The following is a 23756-nucleotide window of genomic DNA, read 5'->3' on the forward strand; positions in this document are numbered from 1 at the left end:
GCTTCTTGAGACAGAAGAGAATGAGGACGTCTGGTCCTTAGCAGTGTGACACTGTATTCTATGATTCTGAGAAACAGAGAGAGGGTTGCAAAGAGAGGACAAGAGAGAGAGAGAGAGAAAATGCACCGAGTTTTTCTTTTTTTGTGGTCATGCTCAAATGCCACAAATATCAAAGTCTGTTAACTGGACACAACAAAGACATACCTGAGTGGTATCATACACTGACCACACTCAAGGCAAGATACGAAAAGAGAGAAGAGGCTTTAAATTAAAATGGAGTGGAGACAGGGTGCTGTCACAGGATCCACTGTATGGTAAATTATACATAATGCAGTATGGTAAAGAACTGTAAAAAAAAGAATAGTCCCAAAGCCCTTGATCATGTCTGAAGCAAATAAGCAACAGCAGCGGTCTGCAGTGGACATACTGTGGACAAGGTTGGCTTTCATCTTGAGACACAGTTCAAAGCTGTGGGGCTACGCACAGAACAAACTAGCAATCAAAGCTCATGTGTAACTGGGCAGTGGTGCACTTCACAGAGCCTGTCGTCTCAAGTGTTGCGAAGATCACACACAGATGCCTCTTTCACATCACAATGGCTGATTTCTAACACACAGCCTTTGGTCCTTCTTATTCTTCACCATGGTAAATTATAGAGAAAAAAAAACATACTGCTATTGAGAAGCGCAGCTTCTTGAAGGCCACTCACGACATGTATATGCTGAATAAGAAGAAAAGCATATGTTTTCTTCCAACTTTGAAGAAAGGCTGCTTTTTGTCATTGGAAGTGGAGACAGTCTGATATTTGATTTAATAAAAACTGAAAGATAATAAAAAGCAAATGAAGAATATGCTATATATTCTGTAGTAAACGGAATTAACAGCCATTGAACATGAGATTATTTACTGCCAAAGCTATAATCAGACTCTTTGTAGAGGGATTTCATAATCATTTCCCACCAGGTAATCGTAACGTGCACAAATTGTTATAATTTGTACATGCTGTATGATTAATGAACACTGCTGTGCTCTATATGCAGCTCGACTACATAACAATATGTTTTGTGCATTTGAGCTAAAAGTTCAATCGATGAAATCATTTATAGTGTTTGTATAGAGCATACCTCTGGAGTGAATCTCATGCAGATCTAAACAACTAATGTTGAAGTTTCAATTTTCTTCCTGTAAAAAGAGTTTGAAAAAGAAAAACACAAAAACTGGTAACCATTCAAGATTTTGAAGTCTTACTTCACGTGCTAATAAACAAAGCTTGTGTGTGTGTGTGCCACGGTTCTATTCTTTTCCAGAAAACAATGACCTTTTCAAATATGACACAGTTTTACTGTGGGCATAATACAGATGTGATTAACATAAATAAGAGTTAAAGTCAAATAGGCGTAAAGGTCGTCACTCAGGACTAGTCTCGGGTCCACGAGGTGATTTACAACAACTTAATTTGACTGTGTGGAGTAATTTATCTGTGACAGAGCAAGCCGTGGAACTGTGCATGCCGCGCGCACATACAGGCAACAATATGCCATGACTGCACACATCTTATATCTACCCAATCAGTCAAGATGCTTTACAACTTCTGTCAGAGGGCCTAACAGTTCTCATAAATTATAAAGCCATTGTACATGGTGCCAATAACTTTTGAAGGAGAATCTCCACCAAACTGAAGCCAGTATCTCTTCCTATTATATGTGGACATCAAGACGCAATACTCCTGAGATGTAAAAAAAAATGTGAAAAAAGCAGGCCAAATGCTTTGATGGTAGATTTGCTCTTAGAAAACTGTGCCAAAAAAACCTTCTAGGATAAAAACTCGTTCACATATTGACATTTTGATGCAAAGCAGGTGGCAGGCAGGTATGATTCTGTTAGAGATAACTTGCATTTCCTATCACATCCCTCTTCCCTCCGCTGAGTCTCCAGTTATGCTGTGCATCTGTGTCATCTGCAGATCCACTGTGACAGCTGGAGAATATGAGGTATGAATGATGCAGAACCATTCATAAACAGCAACAACAACGCAATGTGATAGGAACAGAAAAATGTGGATGTGGGTCTCAAGTCGGCAAGCAATAACGTGCTGTGATTTATTTCGAATGCCCCCTGTAGTGCCCACTGATATTCTGCAGGGAAATCACTCACTGGAGTGCACGGGGCTGCCTTGCATCCTCTGCTACTATCAATATGAAGATAATTGAAAGAGAATACATGTATGTACACAAAAATCATGTGCAGCTGTATAAGAGAAACATTTAATCTAACCTCCTGTCTGTTAGATAACTCTGTGCATATGTAAGTGTATATGGATGGCAGATGAGGGAGGTAGGAGGCCCGCTGTTAGCGCTGGATGCAGTGATTTCCTGGACACCGACAGAGCGAACCTCAAACTGAAGGGCAGACAGAGATAACCACCTGCAGGGATTCGCATCCTGCTTTATTTAGCCACCTTTGGAATTTCCTCCAGGGACAGAAGACGATATTGTGAAACCAGTGAATGGTCCTAAAAATCAAAGCCAATGTTCTGTAGGCAATTATAACGAAATTGCTTGAACCAACTGCAAGGCACATTCCCCAAGAAAGGAGAATGTCATTGTTTTGGTTGAGGTTCAGCTAGGTTACTCTCACCTCCATAAAAAGGAAAAAAAAAAGTTCATGGTACATTTTTTTCATAATTCTTTCAGATATGTTCTTTTTTAATAATTATATAAAGGCCAGCTCATATAAAGCCACTTAAAACGGCAATTAATTAATTTTTTTTTTCCTAATGGTAACATAAGTATGTATGACTCTTATTCTGTCTGAATGGTTCAAGATTGCAAACAACATGGGAAATATAAAGAGTGGTGAACAATGCCAGCCCTGAGCATGGCACACCTTGATGTGCAGGTGCCTTTAATACTAGAATAAGTCATCTTAGATTAGGGAGTCAAAAAGAAAAAAAACTCAACCACATGCTCTCCATAAAGCACGCTATAAAGCTCTCCCAGATGTTGAGAGGTGGTTGCGGTTCCAGCGACATGCAATGTCAGGGAGGAACTGGTAATGCCGAGTGTATTAGCGGTCTCTTTATGGGTGCATTAGGTGCTGTGGAGAGGAACATGGGGGCTGCCACTGATCTCCTACCAGGCTTTACGCTTTGATGAACATACCCTTGAAAAACCGGGACATCTGCGACCGTATTCTGCCGAGCTTGGAAGACGCCTCCCTCTCTTTAGCCTCCTGGAAAACATAAATCAGCTTCTCATATCATCATCTAGTCATATTCAATGCATATGAAGCTCTAATCAGTTAATCTGTCAGCTTTCTCCCCTTTCGGTGATATATCAGATTTGTAATACTCTCCCACATATGCAGTAAATCTCTAACAAAGCCCATGTTTTTGAAATTCAGCGACGGGGCTGCGTGAAGTGAAGAAGTTCACTTGAAAACAGATACCAGGGAGAGTGGAGCACTGAAAGCTTCAGCGCGCTCCCATGTGTCATCTCTCTCCCTACCACTAAACAGTGGCCTAGACAGGAAGCCAGAATAAATTTCCCCAGTTCATTGTCCCCGCTGAGGACTAGCAGAACATCTCAGTCTGATTAATGGCTGTACACTGTCTAATGAACAGTAATTGAATGGTATAATACTGCAGGTCCTTAAAAGCCCAGAGGAGTCGTCTTCCTCCGCTTAGCTCTCTGGAAAAGCAAGGCGGTGACATTGTCTAGAGTTGATTATAGTTGACCTTGCATGTGGAGACTAAGGTCTATGAAATGGCTAACCTAAGCTTCATGGAAGAGCAGCAGGAAAACAGATGAAAGACAAATGCAACGGACTTGCACTGGAGAAAGAAGAGGAATGGATCAATGGTGTGGTCAATATTGATTTGATTTTTTATCACAAAATTCTTAAGGAGAGGAAGGCAATTGATCAAGCATACCTAGTTTCATTGGCATTTCCAGCAATATTAATTAAGAAAAAATGCTTAGCCGACTGGCTGATAAATCAGCCGATACTGTTAAATCAAAACAAATGATAACTGTGAACACAATATTACACCGGTGAGTACAAATCTACCCTTGTCCACATTTCCTCAAAGTGTATGACATCTACAATACAGACAGAGTAGGCCGTCATGAAATCAATCAGATCCTTAACAGAGTGCATTCTAAAGGAAAAGCCAACCTGCAGAGAGCCCAACAAAAGTCAGTGGAGTGAGTGTAAGAGCAGCTTTGATAAATGTGCATCAAGCTCCAGCCCGCCATCCTTTGCTTCCTAACACCAAGATAGCCTGTGTTCACTCTCAGCGGACATCTCCACTTGGCAGAGACGCTGAATCTCGTTATTCTTTCCTTGGCCTGGACCACACAGGTCAATACCACATGCACACCACCGCCTCACCGCTGTACTGTCTGCAAATGTATTCACTATTTAAATGCACTGCAATAAATCATTTAAAGCTTCAACTGAAAATGTAATCATGTAATTGAATTTGGTCATCAATATCTACCATATACATGCACGTATACAGAGTACACGGGGCATTTCACGAGCATATATGAGCACCGGAGTGGGAGGAAATCTGTCTGGACTCAGCTGAAAGTATGAGTCATAGCAGTGCAGTTATCCCTCATTATTATTCACAGCCCTCTAAATGATGAGGTTGCTGACAACGAGACAGCGACAGCTTGTTTGGCCTCAGTGGGAAAAAACAAGTATGAGTATGCATGAAGGATGATTAGACGTTAGGTAAGGTAAGTCTTACCTGCAGAGCTATTATTTCTGACTTGACAAAGGCATTTAACTATAATGTAAGTACAGTGCTGATAAAACATTAATGAACATAAACAAATCAAAGTTTGGTAAGGCAGCCGGTCTGATTAAAAGTGCTGACACACTTTTACTGCAAACTAGAGTTATTTTTGCTTAGGATTTGTTCTTTCAACTAAAATTCCATCTTATGCCACTCTCCATTCACTGACAGATCAAAAGCTACTTGGCAAGATGATTATTGCAAACATAGCTGAGTCCATACAGGGATTACCATTATTATTATTTTCCATTATCTAATGGTCACTCCACCCAATCCATAGTAAATCTGAATCAGCAAAATTCATGTATGACTAAAAGTGATAAGTAATGAATTAAGCTATTGATGAGGTCTTTAGCCAGGGTCATAACCGACCCCCAGAAGTCAATAATTATCCCACGAAGAATATCTTTATTGCAAAAGTGCATACGGCAGCAAAATCATCACCACACCAAAACATTCCCCTACGGTGTAATTGCCACTGCTTAAAATTATAGTTTTCATTAAAACGAAATGTTCTAGGTTATTGATTGCTTAAATAAGACTCAATATCTTCTCATTTCAAAGCCGAATGAAATTGCATGGAATAGTAATATCACCCAACTATTGTGTGCATTTATCACAGTTACACGGCTTCATATCGCTGTCCCTCGAGGATTATTAGAGCAAAATAAGTTTATTTAAATGAGCGTAATTTCGGGGGGACCACAGATCCGTGCAACAACATCTGTATACACAGCTCACTCCCCACTTCATCAATGCTAATGCGCACAATAACCAGAGTAAAGGACAGACATCAAATACAACTGCATATTATTATGGGCCTCTTTTTCAACTATGAAAACTCCATGATTTGCAGTATCTGGGGCGACAGCTTGGCTCTAAACGCGTCCTACAAAAAGTTGTAACTGAGACACAGGTAATTTAAATCCTTTGTAGTACTAGTAATGTGTTCTGTACCTTTTAATGTCCCCCTCTGCCCCTTAGAAAGATTGTGTTAGTAAATAGCAAATACACCAAAATAACCATGGAGACAGAAAAAAATGTTACACGCGCATTAAGTGAAAGTATAGTTGCTGAAAACAGGTCTATGTGACCCTATTACAATTATGGAAATGATGATTACCATAATTGCTGGTTAGACCATTTTTTATGTGACCTAATCCAAAAGGAAATGAGAAAATTGGACATAATAATAAAGTAAAAATGAACTGAATGTGAAATACTAACTGCATTAAACTAATAATAAGGGTACTTACATTTTTCCCGGAATCTGTGGTGGAAGACCTTTGCATACTCAAGTCATCTGAATCACGGAGGGAGGCCTTGCAGGAACTCGCAGAACAATTCCCATCTTCATACTCCTCTTCAACTATCTTGGCCTCAACCTGCAGGGAGGGGAAAAAAACACACAAGATCCCCTTTGGCTTACACTGTACTGTAGTGCTGTATTGATTTTACAATATTTATATATTTATGTAGCTTGTTCTGCTGAGCATTCATGAGCCCTTATTCTGAGCAGAAAATGGTATTATACTGTACTAGAAGTATATTCGCAATTCCGTTTGATGTTGGGAAACATACAGAAAGGTAAAGCTTAATAGGAAGAACACCGATGGGGGGGAGAGAGGTTACTAAAGCTGCAGGCACGTCTTTCATCTAACCCTTTCATTTTACATCAAATGCAAACAGCTTGTTGTGATGATCAACTTGTATACTTTAGTGTGTCTCCAACGACGAGCTGTAAAAATTATAATAACTGACATATAAAGCGTAATAAAATCCGCATGGAGCCAAGGAGCTTTACATGTTTCTCCATGTTTACGTGGGTTATGTTTTTCTCTGGAAGTGCTGTGTTTTCACACTCAAATCACTTCTTATTTCCTGTCTGACATCAGGCCAAGCTGTTAAATAACTGCGCGCTTTAAGGACCTCATCAGACTGTAGCGCTACAGTATGGGATTATGTTTTACCTGATCAATTGGCAGATCCACCTTCAACTGGCGGTCTTCCTGCACCTCTGCTGCTCCTGCCATCTCACTCCTTTTGTTTTGTGCATTGAACACGCTGCCCTCTGAGAAAAGTGATTAATCACAATTACCTCATCTGCTGGCAGTCGCCGTCTCATTCTTCTACACACTCGCTTTCTCTCTCCTCTCTACTTCTGTTCAACTTCACAAGAGATCAATGTTGCTGTCAAGCCATTTATTTATTTATAGTGGTCCCCCAGACTTAAGGGCCACAGAAAGCCACAGCTGCCCTGCCACAAATATGGCCAGCCGGCGTGAACTTTTGGTCCAGGGTTACATCCTGACAGTGACAGGCTGCTCTTGATGCATGTGGGGAAGTGGCTCATACAGCAACGTCACCCTTGTAAACAAATTCCTTTTCGTCTGTGGCTGCTAGATCTGATACGGCGTGGAATGTGAATAATGAAACATGCTCTTGAACTTAAATCTACTTCAATTGCCCTAAGTAATTTAATTTAAATAATAAATAACCACACATGCAAGATTTATCATCGAAAACACTAAAGGACAATGTAAACAAAAAATGCATCTGCTTCATGTGTTAAGCGAAAAGAGACATTTACACAACCACAAAAAAGCCTAGAATTACTTTTTTGTCTAGAAATCTATAAAAGGTCTTAATCTCTGACCTCATTCCAGATTAATCTTGTGAACAGTGCACAGAACTATTGTCTGTATGAAGGGTTTTAAGAGCTGATTTAATTATAAAGAAGACATAAAACTTTGCTTTTTAACTTTAGGGACTTTGCTAATGTGGTTACAGATACAGTATAAGCAGAAATGTGTCCTGAGAACTGAGTATCTCAGTCACAACATATGAAATCATGGCAGGATTCAAACTGTAGCAATTAGCCTGCGAATGCTACCATACCAGTATGTGTTTTTCAAGTGAAGCACCCGTACTACTGCGCACAGATGGCACAACAATTACTGCATAACTAGATACAGACAGTGTTATTATTATTGATATACTGAGTATCACATTTAAAGCACACAAAGAATATCTGTCTTTACTTTTGTCAGTGTTGCTTAAGATTAATAACTCATTACCATCTTTATTCCCACATCAAGAGAAAATAAGAGCATTTTTGTCTCCCCCTAGATAGTTAACCAGGCTTTCAGGATACGTATTCAACAAAATGGCCTGATTGAATTCATCTATGATTTAAGCCCCCTTGATAGTGTTTGAAGTCTTTTTCTTTATTAATATTCACAGAAAAGAGCAGTGTTCCTTTGAAACGGCGCACAGCTCTGTTCTGTTTGGACTTAAAAAGAACAGGCTGAGATTCCAAAGAAATCTCCTTCACCTGCCAAATGGCAGATTTTCTGCATTATCAGCACAGACTAGGACTTACATCTCTTTACTTACACACACAGAAGACTTACAAATGTACAGTTGCAAACACAAACATGCTTTACCCAAAGCGCATAGATGGTCTTCAAAATCCAACAGGTTTCTTTCTGTCATCATAGCGAAGAAGAAAGTGTTGAAGAACAACAACAACAACAAAAAAGAAAGAAAACTCTGCGGACAGAGGGGCTAGAGAGCGAGACAGTAAAGACAATATTTCTATAGTGCTCTGCTTACCCACTGGGGGGAAGAGAACTGGGTTCTTGGACACCTGCCCTCGTTGTTTGGTTCTCTCTGCCTTGGCTGTGAGTTTCTTTGTCTGGCCCCTGGCTGTGTGCTCAAGGTCTTCTCCAGAGCTTGTCTGAGCAAACCACATGGAGGTACAAAAGAGAGGAGAGCAGAGAGGCCCAGATTAAGGTATATGTCCTCACATTCGGTCAGTGATTCATCATTGACTTATTGCTCGTTTTGTAAAGAGGAAGAAGTAAAACAAGAAAACAAGACAGGAAAGCTTGTTTCTCCTCTCTTTTCAGCAGCTTTTTTACATTTTCCATTGACCTCAATTTTTCATGAGCTGATATGTTTTGTAACTCCCCGCTGACTCCTACTGTATTGAATTCATCTGGTTCCAATACATCCCGTGCACAACCTATCAATCACTAGGGAGCGTGGCAAACTAATCATTTATTGATGAAATAGGGCAGCCATGAATTTCTAACTGCATTTGTCTTATTTATCAAGCCAGATCAAACAATGAAAATCCAAACAAGCTTAAAGGGAAAGGGAGGGAGTCGTAGGGAATAACTTATTCTTCAGCAGCAGACAGCAGAAGGTTATTGATGGGGAGGGGAGGAAAAAAAAAAGGTTTGGGACTCAGTTGCATGGTGGGAGAGCAAAGGAGTGAGAGAGGAAGAGAAGAGAGAGAGCAGTGGGGAGAGTTCAGTGATGTTCAGACAGCAGGGTACACATCTGAATTAATGCTTCCACAAAAGGCAATTTTCTCCTCGCAGGCTCCTCATCCCCTCCGTAGGTAGCAAGGTGAGGTATGTCTCCCTTACAGAGAATGAGAGACACAGACATAGAGATCGAGAGAGAGAGCTGACTTAATGTGTCTTTTCAGCTACAGTGCTCTTTACTGCAGGATCCCTGGGCTGGCTCGGGGGATAGTGTAGTGATCTCGGGCTTCCACCAGAATACACTTCTGGCAGTGGTGTTTGCAAGCTCACTAACATGGAGTCCGGGGAATAGCGGCGTTGTTTCTGCACTTGTTTGCTTACTTTAATGCAGAGGCAAAGTCTGTTGATATTCTTTTGAATTTATACAGCCGTTAGTGGGCTGAGGGAGAAAAAAAAGTAAAAGAACAAAAGAAGAGTGAAGTTTGCCTGCTATATTCAGAGGAGGAGAGTTGAAACAGAGTTCATGTTCTAGCGCGGCGGTGTCCGCGGCCGCATGAGATCAAAGACAAAGGAGCAGTGGCACCGTCGCGGTGGTAAGCTGCTAATTCAGCTCCTGTAACCTCGGTTCATCTGCGAGTGATGTGAAACAACTTTGCGATAAAGTTTTAAATCAAACTCTATCTGGCCCATCAAAAATTGAGCAGCTTGTTTTCTTGCTTGTGGTGAGATGTAAATAGATGGTATTTAAATAAACCGAGCTCAATCCAAAGCTGTCTCGCTCAGGGAGAGTGGCAAGCAGGGCACAGGGGAGGAGAAAGCAGAGGACGAGGGGTGCTGAAGGAGCCGGAAGATTGCAAAAACAAGCAGCAGCAGAAGTAGAAACACGGCAGTGGAAAAGCTGAGGTCATACAGTATAGCCTCTCGGTCTGCATTACATATCTACAGTACCAGGTCCTGCGGGAGCAGACAACTGTGTGTATCATCAGGCTCCAGAGACAGAGAGAGAGAGAGAGAAAGACAAAGAGAGTGCTAGAGTTAGTGTGAAGGGGGCTCAGGAGGGCTGGACAGCAAGTAATCTGTGGCTCTCTCGTGTGGCCAAAAACTGGAGTCAACAAGAGGACACGGTGATATGATAGCCAGGGGAAAAAAGGGGGTCCTAAACAATTGGACTGACCAGCCTCCAGCCATACTGACTGTGATATCAGTCTGAGCCACTCCCAGGGCCGAGTCCTCAGTGAGTAGACACACTGGCAGCAGCGACGGGGTAAAGTCTTCCTCGGGGCATTGCTATTTCCCCTAACCAATGAGCTCATACATTCGAAACAGAGGAAATGAGGAGAAGCAGCAAATCATCAATGATGTCAGAAAGCACAGATATTAAAGGTTTAGTCAGCCTTTCTGGGCTTTTTTTTTTTTTTTACACGGGGCTCTTTATGTGAAGCACATATAAAGCACTGCTTAACTGCCATAATAACGATTGCCATAATAACTAAGTGTACTGCACGATGCACACTGTTGTTCTCTTTTTCGCTTTGTCTCTTTGTATTCCTCTCTCCCCTATTAATCTTCTCTTTATGCTATGTCTACCTCAAAAGTTTCTACCTCATCATGTCTGTAAAACACTTAACTCAGCATATACAGCATGCTTGCTTCCAATGGGAACACGGTGTACTGGAGAGTTTCATTATTACACTCTGCAGAGCTGTCAGTTTAGTCGGTGGTTGCTCCACACCAGATGTCCCGTTCAGCAGTGCAGAAACGGGTCCGCCGCCGGTGCGGACAGGACAGACACGGCTCCCGTGCAGAGCAAGGTTACATTTTACACAACCTCAGTGGGCATGTTTAAAGGGTCTTTTTTTTACAGGCGTTTCAAATCAGACTGCTGTTGTTTTGTGAGGTCAAACTGAAATTAATGATGGACACGACCCTATAAATGTATGTGTAATCAGTAAGCTAAACAGCTGACAGATCAAGACAGATTGGGTAATTTTTTGTCACTTGCATCTCTCCCCCTCTGAAAGGCCCTTATTAACTGGTCAGATCATGTTTACAAATTCATGAGGGATGAGACACAGAGGCGAGGAAAGTAAAATGCGGCAGCCTAATGTCTAGTGAATGACTAACACTACACTGAAACGAAGGATGCAAAACACAGGCATAGCTATGTCTCTGTCTCCACCTCATGGTACTAAGTGAAATGGCAAAAGCTGTGGTTGTTGTGTCTTATTAGCTAATGTATCAGATAAGCAAAGTTGCGTAACAATGTAATTTTCATATACTGCTTTATGGCTGCATAGCTGTTAATATAATGAAGAGATCTTTGGAGAAGAGATTTTTTTATATATAACTAATAAATATTCAAATTATTTCTAAATTCAAAGGCAATCCAATGCAGATAAAGCTGGAGATAAAGCAAGGGCCATTTTTCTATATCTAACAAAAATTGGCATCTGCCAGAGCACTGTCATCTTTCATGGTTATAAAAATCACATGTCAGGCACATTTGTCACAATGGGGCCCATCTCTACCTAGACCTGCTGAGTGGGCATGTTCTCATCTTCATCACGTGATTTGGTGTTCATCTCGGGCCCACAGCAGCGCAATCCCCGTATGGGTTCGCAGCATTTCACTGTCAACTTAATCACAATACAAATAGTCCCAGCTCTTGTTTGAATAAGAGATTTTTTTTTTCTTTTAGTTTTCTGTGAACGAAGTCCCCCTTGTGCACATGATCTGTCTATGAGGCTCACTGCACTTGATCAAGTGGGCCAGCCTGTCTCTGTGGGAATTACCCATCAAACTGGAAAGCAACGGTAACTCAATGCCTCCTGCAGACAGTGATTGATGATAGTGGTGTTTCATAACGAATTGCGCCCCCACAACAAGTCTCACACGTGGGAAATGTTAATTGAAATGCTGTGTGTGCAAAGATACGCTTTTCAACTGTGAGTCTAACAAAGTGCTACAACAATGACCCGGAGGGAGTTCAGGGGAAAAAGGGTACCAATTTAGCACGTTAGGAGAACGTGAAGGACCAGATGACAAAGTGCATCAACACTCACCACATTCTTTGCACATCTTTTGATTTTGGTACTGGGCAGGATGCCTTGGCTGCAGGGAAGAAAAGGAAAAACAATACTGACAAACACATTTTTGCTTTCTTTATCGAAATCAAATCAAATCCAGTGTTTATTCTGGACATATAGAAAAAGCCATGAAAGATCACATCTCGTACCCTTCAGTCATGTTATTTTCCCTAAGCAAATCCCTCCTGGGGACACACTGGTAATATGGGAGAGCCTTAAACTTTTCTGCACCGACTGCAACATAGTAGTGGTTGTTCTCCAGTTCAGTGGGACCGGAGACAGGGTGTCCGTTTAATGTGCAAAGCCTGAAAGCTCAAATAAAGAAAAACAGCACACTGCAGTAATGTTTAGTGATAGTTTCAGCTACATCTTTGCCTGAATAAATTCTATTGAATACATCACAACCACACATGGTCTCGATCTCTAATTAATTGCAAAAGTCCCTCTACTCTCCTTCCCAAGTATCATTTTTCTGCATTTAAATTGACTGTAAAGTGTCCACTAATCACATTACCTTCTAAATTAGAAGGCAAGAGGAAAACAACCTTCACTGATACTCCAGTTAACTAGTTTAAAAATGATGTATGACTAAATGTCCTGACATTACCTGAAAACAGCACCTGTGCGAAGACGCACTTTCTCTGTCACCATAGCTAAAACGTTTTCCCAGCTTCTAAGGGTATACTTTGGGATCCGTATTCGAGCCGGAGGAACCAGCACTTCTCCGTTGGTGAAGACACTATGAAACAAAACACGACACACAAAGATCCATGAATAAATAAATGGAATTGTTTCTTGCATTGCACAGCACGGCAGAGAGCATTATTCTTTTAACACCGTGGAAAAATATGTATGCAGTTTAAAATCAATACTCACTTTATTGTGCAAGACTCATCAGCAGTTCTCTTCCAGCGGGCAGAAACTACTATCCTGCTGTGAACAACAGGTTGGATCTGAAAATTTCATAAAGGAGGAAGTGAGTGGGGGGGGTTTCAGCACGTCACTCAAAATCTAATGTTATGTGTCTCGACAGGACCTTCATGAGCAACTTAGGTTTTAAGGACGGCATCAGCATTCAGGCAGAATGGTTAAACTTAAAACAAGGACACATGAAAAAAGTTTCACTATAACTGACCACACACACAAAACAGTGCTACTACCTGTTCTTTTTTCTTATTCTGTGGCTTCTTGGCTGCTATTTCACAATAACTGGAAGGAAGTAAAAAATCAAATTAGCTTTAGGTACAAGGAAACTTATGCAAGGATGTGGGTGTAAGGCATCTTTAGATCTGATAAAACTAATTGAAATCAAATAGTTATATATGTAAAAGTATGCTCAAGATCAGTGCTCTGCTGACTAGACTAAAATACTGGGTCCAAAAGATTACATTTAAAGACAGATTAGACTTTATTTGAGATAAGCTGACATATTCGGAGCGTTTTAATGAATATTAAGTACCAGCCTAGTCAAATCCCCATCCAACAAATGAAGCTAAATAAAAAACCTGTAGATTCCAGTATATACAAGTAAACTCAGACCAGACACCCCTAAAACATGACACTGACTTCAGTTTCTTGAACGCCTCATTTCCGGCCGCGACATACACACTCCCGTGCTGAAGGTCATCCAGATGGTGAACTTGGTGGCCTTGTGTAGCGGTGTAGATCCTCCTCACAGCGCCAAACGGTGCTTCAATCCCTTTGGTCAGAGATGTCAAAAAGTTGTCAAAGTATGGCACGTGCCGCGGATTCACAACTACTTTCCTGCCGGGAAAATAGGCATCTCCGTTCCTGTAGACGACGATTATTTTTGTCGGTGGCAAGTCACTTCTCCCTGATGTGCTGGGCATACTTGTGTTTGCTAATGGGAACGGTTTAAAACAGCAAACAGCGGTGGCCCTTGGTGTCAGAAGTTAATGTGTCAGCTCTGTTGAGCCTCCGGAGACGTAACTGGAGACAGCTTCTCAGTTCTTCCACATGAGAGGTGTAGTATTAAGATACGTATCCACCGTCTCTGTCGTGTCTTCTCTTGTGTAGCTAAGGTTAATTTAGTGTTCGATTCCAAACCTCTGGTGCTACCAAGGCAACCAGTGGGGTGACCCAAATGGGTTTTACATATTTAGCTAAACCGCTCATAGGTCTGTATTTAAAAAAAAACAAACTCATTTTTAATTTTCATTATCAGCTGGCTGATTCAATCTCATGGTATTTAACGAGAAACTAATTGACAGAACACAGCGGTGAATTTCATTGCTTAATAAATTTACCCAATGTAAAGTAAGCTGTAACAAAGCATATATCGTTTATTTTTTATTATTGTTATTATCTTCATTTTTTTAGATCCCAAATTGCTGTTATTTACTTCCATTCCTGAACAGACAGAAATGTTATGGTGAATTCAATACTTTTTAGCTTTAAACGTGTTTTCAACACATTCCTATTTTCCCCTTTTTTTCTTACATTTATGGTATATTGTAAATGGGAGTAACTGCGGGTTCAGAATCTTGCCCAAGGATACTTTGGCATGCATAATAACTTTTTTAAGCACTGTACATCCTTTTGGAATGCAGTTTTTTCCCAGGTTTAATCCGCTATTATAAAAACACATTTACTGTTTGACTTCAAACTTCTCTCAGTGTTTATTTATATACACTCATAACATATGTAAATGTTGAAAATAATGAAATCTACACATATTCTGTCTGACAAAGCCAACTGAAGTTTAACACAAGGCTACTATACATCTTTCCTCATGATCCATGCCATATGGTTTACCATTTATGCCCTCCTCCAAAATCTATTCTAAGTGTATAACGGTGATAATAAATATAATAGAAAGCCAAAGAAGTGTATTCTTTTTTGAAGAAAACATGTATCCCATTCAAATTTTTGACAGACTCCTATTGTATATTACAACTGTAGCAGAGTGACTGCAGCCCCTTCACTTTTAGACAGAGCTGTCCAAACTGTTTACTACAAAGGTAACCAGAGATTGCTGCAACAATGGCACTTAATTGGTTTATGCCAGACAACTCCTGGTCAATTAAATACATAATTCATCTCAGCATTAATTATTCATTTCTTAAGGGACTGGTGTTCTGCTTTATTAGGAGAAATGCATCATGCATATTCAAATTCCTCTTCTTAGAGGGATGCAATAGGATATCATCTCAGCTGGGACACCCATCCTAAAACAATAGCTGCCAGGGCCGCAAGACATCTCCTATTAGTCACACAACCAAACCGTTGGAGGATTTTCAAAGATGAAAATGTCAAACTAATCTAAGGTATGTAATATCTTGTTTCTGTCATTCAGCAAACATTAGGCTGTCATATTATTGTCATGTGTAATCTGTTATTTTTATTTTAAACTTTAGGTGGTAAATTATTTTTATATAAAAAAAATAAACTGACAGCATTAATTTAACACTACAAATCGAGAATATGTCAATGTGCTTAGTATGTGATCAGGTTTTAGTCACTGCATCAAATGGTTTTCAGAATTTTATGCAAAGTCATAAAAGTCTCCAGCAATTAGTTCTTATCAGTTCTTAGCCAGGATACATGTCGTAGTGTAACTGTGATTCAAATTGTGCTTAGCCAAAGTGTGATATGTCATGTCAGGAATCAAGGGGAAGCAGTGGGTGAGTTTCCTTTGGCGCTCTTAAAGGTCAGTGCCATCCATTTTAAAACTCCCATTTATTACAGCACACTAAAGTGCAGAGTGAGTGTTATAAAGATGTAAGGTGACTCCGGTGTAATTGCATTGCTCGCTGGATAATACATGAGAACCTTACCGTGTTCACTCGTTAGGATGTTTGCATACTTCAGAAGGACATTGTCGCAATTATTTGACTTTGATATGATTCATGTTTAACATATTTAGCACATATACCAATTAATGCTTGGTATTTATGCAGTGCTACAGAACAGCCTAAAATCAGCCTAATAGAAGAACAACTGTAAACATTAAAATTAATAAATTTTCTGGCTTCTGCACTTTCAGCATGACAGTTAATGTTTTTTGTAACACCTGTGCTTTCCTTAACATAACAGATAAAATGTGGAGCAGCCACTGACTTTTTGTCCCCTGTAAGGGATTTTTGCTGTAAGAAGAGTTTTCGTCCACTGGGTGGCAACGGTCCATGTGGAAATTACAACAGAAAAGTAATCATTTTCTTATTTTACAATAATATAAAATGGGTCACTTTAATGATTAAAACATAATGTAAGCTATATAGGTATTTTGAGACATGCATGTATACATGTTCATGGTCGCCAGTCTATTGCAGGGCTAACTCACAGAGACAAACAGCTGTTCACACTCACATCTGACCAATTTAGAACCAGCAGTTAAACTAGCATGCACGTTGTTGGACTATGGGAGGAAGCCTGGATACCGAGAGCCCACCTTATGCACACAGAAGCCAGCCAGTGGATTCAAACCGGGAACCTTGTTTCTGTGAGGCAGTAGCGTTAACTCCTGCAACACTGCGTTGCATCATTTATTGTATATTTCTTCCATAAGATTGCTTCAACTGTTGCAGTAAATAAGTGCAACTAGTTCAAGAACAAAAAATAATGTGCAAAAAAATTATTTTTAAACTATGTATAAATGTTTATTGCACAGCACATGAATGTGGAATGCATGCTTTATTCTGTTCCTCTGATTAAATGCACTCAACTGGATTGGAAATCTGTCTTTTAATTGTATATTTTTCTACACAATCCACAGCTGTCTATATTTGCTTATTTGCACTGTTTCTCTATGGTACTACTACAAATATTGCTCAGTGGATATTCTGAATTAAATAAAAACTCAGTTCCTGGCATGCTTTTGGAAACACTAATTTATCTCAGAATGTATCAAGGATGTAAAAAAAATATTACAAACATTTGTATGTTTTGTATGTTCAGAAAATAAATAGCTTATTAGCTCATAAGCAAAAGGGAAGTTGAAAGTATACTACTTTGCACAACTTGCGTATCATTTTGTATTCATATTTACAGATAGAGGATACAGCAAAATAATAAGATTACAGTTTTTGCTCCATTACATTTGTCCAGTCTGCAGTCTGTTTAACATATACTGCCCTCAGATGTTGTCCTTGTCAAATTCACAAACAAAATACATTGTCGGATGGCACGCCACATCAGTCCACTCCCCAGAGGTCACCATCTCAGCACAGTCCTCATCATCATAGGCATTGTTGGGTTCTCCTTTTCTCCATTTGCTGAAAGTGGTCATGGGAGAGCGATCCACGTAGGTGAAAACACCTTCGCGCTCGAGGTCATGAATGCCAATGTAAACTCTGCTCAGGCCAGCGTCGGTTATGTACCCCGCGATGGCTGCGTTTGCTCCCTCATCCTTCGGCATGACCAAGTGCCCTCCCCTCGTCTGGCAGTAGCCCTCAGCCTCGGTGTAGCGCTTCGCTTCCTTCACCAACAGATAGACTTTACTGTCTGTTTCCTTAATGCCAGCAACAGCTGCAGGGGAGGGCAGTGCTGAAAAATGAGCACTTGTATTTCTATAAATTTCACATTGACATGCCCACATTTGCAATTCTATAGGACAGGAAATCAGCAAAATACCAAAACTGATAAAGAGTTTTATTTTTTTGTAAATTCTAAAGCATTTTTTAAAGACTGCAAATTTTTTACCATTTTTAATGAATTTTAATTCTGAGGAAAGCTGAGCCACAAGAATGTCCATTTCTCCAATCATCCTTCTCATTGGTGCACACTCACAGGGAACCCCTGATAAGGCAAAAATGTGTGGGACTATCACAAAGTTGACTTCATTCATTTACAGATGTGTCTGTCTAATCCTGCAGTCATCAGTTTGACGAACAAAATAACCCACCTGGTTCTCCGTCTGGGCCCCTTGGACCAGGGTCACCTGGATCTCCCTTGAATCCTGCGTCAGAGATGTAAATATTCATCAATCATAAAAACACACTAAACAAATAATTGATGCATTCCTGAAAAAGTGTGCAGACAGTACATCTCTGCTTGTTATAGCACCTTTCATTCCACTTGGGCCAAGTTTTCCATAACGTCCCATAATGCCTTTGTGTCCTTTGACCCCAGGTGGACCTAAAAAGAATGCAACATGAGTAAATTGTTCATATGAAGATAGAGAGATACTGTATATCTTATAGTCAAGACAAACTTAAAACAGCAGAAATTAAAGCCAAATTTTATATATTAAACATAAATCTTTACTTTCACTAAAGGTTCATTAATTAAAATGATGAATATGCTTCAGAGAACACCCTTCACTCCTCATTAAGGTCTTCCATAAACACTTGTCCACAGCTCTGGATTCCACAAACCATTTCTCATTTGACCTCTTACCCTAATGTAAACACTTGACCATTTCTGGATGGCCTGGAAGTGATGTAACGGCACATTATCAGCCCGAGAAATGTGATCTTTACCCCAGTTTTTCTTGTATTAGTGGTAGTAATGAGAAAATGAGGAGATCTATAAATGTGGGCATGTGAAAATATTCTCTCTTTAAAGATTTACATTTTAGGGGAATGCACTTTTACTCACAAAACAAACAAACACATTCTATAGTTTTTTTTTTTGTATAGTATTTTTTTGGTGCAAGTGCATAAAATATACCAATCTCCCCTGGCGGACCAACTCTTCCTGGTCTCCCAGGTGCTCCCTTTTGTCCTTTTTCTCCGGGTTCTCCTTTTACAGCAGAAGAAAAACAATTATTATATCAGATAAAGTCTATTCTTGGTTTTTAAGGTGTCTGGTATGCATTTTGTAAGAAAGAACAAAGAGCTACATGCCTTTGAGTCCAGGGACAAGGATCTGAACAGTGCAAGACTCCTCTGGCAAGTGTTGTCCATATGATGTCTGCATTGGTAATAAACTCATCACTACAGACATTAGTATCATTGGCAGTAACAGTTTCTCACCGGTCATTCTTCTACATGGGATGATTAGGGGGCTATGCTGGAGAAACAAAACAATTTAAGGAAATGCTAATATAAAAAAAATCATTCATAAAAAGCAAGGCTTGGTTTATATGTATCTCTATATTTCAGAATTAAAATAGTGGAATTAGAAGTGAGAATTTCCTTTCACTGAAAATAAATAAAAAAGAGACTCCAAAGCCGCATTTAGAACTACATTTGCATAAACCAAGTACACACACACAGCTTTTTAGTAACTCTAGGAAAGCGTTTTTACTTGAAAACTATACAGTATTTCAAAATCGGAAACGCCTACCTTTAGAAGTATTTTCCAGACAGAAGTAAAAAAGTAATGCCAATGTCCAAAGATTTGCAGGAGCTTTGAGTGCTGGTGGTCCTACAAGAGCATTTCATGTTCCTCTACACAGGCACCACAGAATGTGTGTGATAGGACTTTTGTAAACAGTTCACAGATAAACTCCAAAGCATTTGGGCCCCCACAGATAATTAGCTGGGAAAGCGGTCAAGGGATTGACAGCAGAGAGGCCTGATAAATATACTGACTCAACTTTTTAATGCTATCAGATAATTGGGAGAGTTAAATATATAATGCATTTTACAGAGCTAGCATGCACATTGATTTAGTAACAAGGTAGCATCTATTATTTTAGCAAGTCGCTGTAGTATTTTGGTTTGTATGACAAACCAGTAGTGGTGATTATCATTACATATGCTGTGGTCCATGTGAAATGGTTACAAGGAGAGTTGTTTTTTATGTTATGTCTATCATATGATGTTATTTATTTAACATTAAGGATTTAAATCAAAGGTGTAAAACATAAGGCTCGGGGGCCACATTCGGCCCAGGAAAGACTCCAATCTGGCCTGCTAGAGAGCTTTGGAAAATGTGAGAGAGGGCATCGATTTCTACGTTTTTACTGTTTTGTCATTGCTTTTACAGTTTTTCCTACTGATAAAGAGCTCTCCCATTGCTATTCATACTATACCAGAGTAATTAAATAATTGATAATAAAAAAATAACAGTTAAAACACAGAAGAGTGCCTGATTTTTCACTAGCTGCTGTAAATTTCTATGTTTTACAGTGAGTCCACAGAGGAAAAACTATTTTGTGAATTTATGTGAATTACTCTTCTGTTAATGTAATTACTACCATATTTTTTTCTGTAACATTGTGCATGTCTTTATTTGTGTGGACAGATTTCTTTCATTTACTACAGCAATATCTCTTTATCCTGTAGCAAAATTGAGACAGCCGTTAACTGTTTAATGTATGTGGCCCATGATGCAAAATGAGTTTGACCTCCCTAAATTAAATTGTTTAAATAACTTAACAAATCATTTCATAAAATAACAACGAGAAAGTATCAAAATAAAAACACTAATTTTTAACACAGAAAACGTCGAGTCCTCACCTTCTACAAAAAAAACCTTCCTTTGGCTTCAGTGGAGGATTTCACTTTATGCCATGCATTCTTTCTATAAGTATACCAAGTTCCATTCACTACACATTCCCTACAAGCATGTGGGTTTGAAATTATTGTGTGTTTGTGTTTTGCTTAACTCTGTGCTCCTTGGTGTCTCTATTGCTCTCATTTCCTCCAGTGTGCACTGAAATTCTCCCCATCATGAGATACATGGGATATGGTTGCTTATATGCCATATGGGCACATGGGGGAGACATTGTCCATCAGGCAAAGCAATAAAGCACCGTGTTCTGGATCTTTAATATAAAAGCTAACCAGACCATTTATTTTTTTTAGTCTGCCATTCATCAGTCAATATAACATTGCGTTAAATCACACATGATCAAATTCATTAACTGTCTTAACTGGCTCCAAAGTGGTTGGATACAAAAAAAGGTAAGAGTTTTGTAGATTGGTGTTGGTCTGGGGGCTTAAAAAAATAAAAGCTACATTTTAGTGCTTGCTGTCAACTACTGTCCGTAATCAGATATGATCCAGTACTGGCGTATCAGATGTCCTAATTAGATTTACAAACCGAGTGGCAGCCTGTGTTTCAGTTGTAGATTGGATGTCTCCTTCAAAAATCCCCCCAAAAGTTTCAGATTACCTGCCACTCAAATATTCATGAAGCTCGAGGCAACATTTGCAGTCTTTTCTTCGCAGCCACGTGCTCTCTGCTAATCCTCTGTTATTTTTATAAGGATGACAGACCAAACAAATAGCCCATCAATTAGTGAAATAAAATACCTACATTCAGACACTCAAACATTGCATATTTAAAATTCTCCAAACCCATGTGGTGATGTAACATGTTGAAACTTGTGATTGTTTATACTGAACTAGTTTGTAATGAGATTCACATGCATTAATACATTGATGGAAAACAATTCGAATATAAAAAATATTAAGTGATATAACTGAAATTATTCACACTCACGATCGCCGACCTGAGCTGTTTTTGTTTAGATTTTTATAATATGAGTGGCTTTTTAATGTTTAGTTATCAGTATAAACCATAATCCAAAAATAAAAACGTCACAGGATCTTACGAGGGACACTTTAACGCACCTTTCGCGGTGAGGGTGACGTCACCGGTGTTCACCGGAGCTCGAGCGTAGCCTGTCACCCAGACAGCCCGCTGCTATCTCATCCGTCCTGTCTGCTGCAGGAAGAAACACCGACAAAGCTGGAAAGCTGGACCAGTGCTACACACATACAACCGCATGAGGAGCATAAAACGTTTTACTGTCACCGTGAACGTAAATTCAACTGCTTGAAGGATTTCACTTGTAAGTGTGTTGCTGTTTTTTTGTCTACCTGTTACACTTTTTTAAAATTTTATTCCAAATAGCTAACGTTACAAGTATTTTGAAGTACTTTGTCTGATTTAAGAGTAATTTGGGAACTGAGTTTTCTGTGGGTTTCTGTTTAAACCTGTACTTTTGACTTACTTCCACTGGTGTACTGTTGGGTGTCTTGGTGCAGTAGTCGTGACTTATTATAAGGTGCTTAATTCCATAAGTTTCTTTGAAAAAGTTATTTGGGGTTAATCGTAATTATGAAAACCTCATTTTAAGGTTGTCTCGAGTAATCACAACGGCCGACAGTTTAGGCCACATCTCGTTTCTGCTTGATTGCTATCAGGAAATTCTGTCCTAGATATTTCTCCTCTACATAATTTAGCCGTGATGCGTTTAAAGTGTCCTCACGGGATTAACAAACGTAAACCAGGATTCTTTATTCTTATGTATTTATTTATTTTATTTTACAATTTCTTTCTCTGACATGTCACTTTTCATTCAAATTTAGGCACACCACTTAAACTAAATGCTTTCTTGGCATGCACTTCTGAAAGTGTACCCTCTGTTGTGTGTGCATCTTTCATCCTGTTGCTCTGTAGCCATCGTCCAATGCTTTTTCCATGCCTCCCTTCCCTGAGAGAGAACCGGAAACAGGAGGCAGGAAACACGAGGGGTGTTTCACCGCGTACTGCTTTGACTCTCAAGCAGTGTTCATTTGTGTGGGAGTGTATATATATTTGTGTGTGTGTTTTCATATTTCCTCCTCTCCGTACTTTCTGGCTCTCTGTTTCACTGGATATGTGACACCCTTCTGATTTGCATTGTGTCAAACCTGCTCACTGACTTTTATTTGTGAGGTTTACATCTCACTTCAGGCGTCTCACCTCTCTGTCTGGATTAGGGTCAGATACTAAGAGGATTTGAGGCTGCAGAGTCAAAGTTACTCATAAGGGGCTGGTCTCAGTTTTGTTGTACGCAGCCAAGGATGCAGACAGTTTGGAGGGTTCTGAGAGCCCAATATAACGCCCTGTATAATGAATGGAACTTGGTTTATAGACTGCTCTGACAAAGTACGGTTAATACGGTTAATTTTATTGTGGCTTTGCAGTATGCAAAGTCTTTCCGCTATAGCAAAATGCGTGTAGCCATTTAAGCTTTCCGTGTTCATGTACCATTCAAGTGACTGAATTTCCTGTGTGAACAAACTGTAAATTAACTTGAAGGGAACTGTGGGATAGTTATGTGGTTATCAGTTATCTAACAAAAACAATCTTTAGGATTCCCTGTAGCCTTGATCTCACACTTGAAGGTTAGAGATAATAGACCGGGAATGTCAATGTGCGTTTTTCTCCTGCTTATGTTAGAATGTCATTTTCTATCTATCTATCTATTTATCTATTAAGATAGATATTTAAGATACAACTAGGATACTAAGATAGATCTATCTACCCATCCTAGTACCTGACCTGCTACCTGACTTTAATGGTGCAGAGTCTTTGCTGTCATGAATCTAGATGATTACATTTAGCAGTTTGATGGAACCTTTACTCTTTGATATGTGGACTCTTTCCTTTGCTTGTCTGAGGGCCTACTTTGGGCAAAGACATCTACTGTAGAAAGTTGAGCATTGCTCTATAAATATAAATAGATAGGCCACATAACAATAAACTGAGATAACAGCATGTGTTTTTCTTCAATGCCTTTCGCTATCTGTGGCAGTAGATTGTTTAAAAATGTAGAATCGACACTTTATTATAGCCAGACAGTGGATGTATGTGTATTTTAATGGCCTTACCAGTTTAGCCATGTGTGTTTCCTCGACCAGTGCAGTTGTGTTTAGAAATCGACGTCATGCACTTCCCAGACGTAGATGT

General features: G+C 39.6%; 3 protein-coding genes across 4 annotated transcripts in view; 1 reads left to right on the top strand and 2 right to left on the bottom strand.

Moving 5' to 3' along the window:
- Nucleotides 1–1144: 1144 nt before the first annotated feature.
- On the bottom strand, nt 1145–14014 carry LOC134646348 (doublecortin domain-containing protein 2). Its single transcript, XM_063500217.1, has 10 exons — nt 13731–14014; nt 13325–13373; nt 13041–13117; nt 12772–12903; nt 12314–12469; nt 12143–12189; nt 8420–8554; nt 6775–6875; nt 6061–6189; nt 1145–1182 (listed from the first exon to the last, which is right to left on the bottom strand). Exons 1-10 carry the CDS (start codon nt 14012–14014, stop codon nt 1171–1173), a joined length of 1122 nt encoding a protein of 373 aa, XP_063356287.1. The 3' UTR covers nt 1145–1170.
- Nucleotides 14015–17259: 3245 nt separating this feature from the next.
- colec11 (collectin sub-family member 11) lies at nt 17260–19106 on the bottom strand. Its single transcript, XM_063499479.1, has 6 exons — nt 18971–19106; nt 18795–18866; nt 18189–18260; nt 18028–18081; nt 17826–17921; nt 17260–17651 (listed from the first exon to the last, which is right to left on the bottom strand). The coding sequence occupies exons 1-6, from the start codon at nt 19104–19106 to the stop codon at nt 17260–17262; spliced, it is 822 nt and encodes a 273-aa protein (XP_063355549.1).
- A 2582-nt stretch (nt 19107–21688) lies between these two features.
- Nucleotides 21689–23756, top strand: part of myo6b (myosin VIb) — a 41532-nt gene continuing 39464 nt past the window's right edge. For both annotated transcript variants that reach the window (XM_063497854.1, XM_063497853.1), the window contains exon 1: nt 21689–21870. The gene's annotated coding sequence lies outside the window, so the exon portion shown is untranslated. The remainder of the gene's footprint in view (nt 21871–23756) is intronic.

Source organism: Pelmatolapia mariae, linkage group LG16_19, assembly GCF_036321145.2.
Source record: "Pelmatolapia mariae isolate MD_Pm_ZW linkage group LG16_19, Pm_UMD_F_2, whole genome shotgun sequence".
NCBI lineage: Eukaryota > Metazoa > Chordata > Actinopteri > Cichliformes > Cichlidae > Pelmatolapia > Pelmatolapia mariae.

Bases quoted from the DNA above. Each gene is read 5' to 3' on its own strand.
- colec11 (XM_063499479.1), bottom strand. From the start codon at position 19,106: ATGACCGGTGAGAAACTGTTACTGCCAATGATACTAATGTCTGTAGTG. The intron at 18,867-18,970 runs GCATGTAGCTCT...CTGCTGTAAAAG, and splicing joins CCTTGTCCCTGGACTCAAAG to GAGAACCCGGAGAAAAAGGA. The intron at 17,652-17,825 runs GTAAAAAATTTG...CCTCCCCTGCAG, and splicing joins ATTAAAATTCATTAAAAATG to CTGTTGCTGGCATTAAGGAA.
- LOC134646348 (XM_063500217.1), bottom strand. From the start codon at position 14,014: ATGCCCAGCACATCAGGGAGAAGTGACTTGCCACCGACAAAAATAATC. The intron at 12,904-13,040 runs GTGAGTATTGAT...TTTGTTTCATAG, and splicing joins GATGAGTCTTGCACAATAAA to TGTCTTCACCAACGGAGAAG. The intron at 12,470-12,771 runs GTAATGTCAGGA...TTGAGCTTTCAG, and splicing joins CGCACAGGTGCTGTTTTCAG to GCTTTGCACATTAAACGGAC.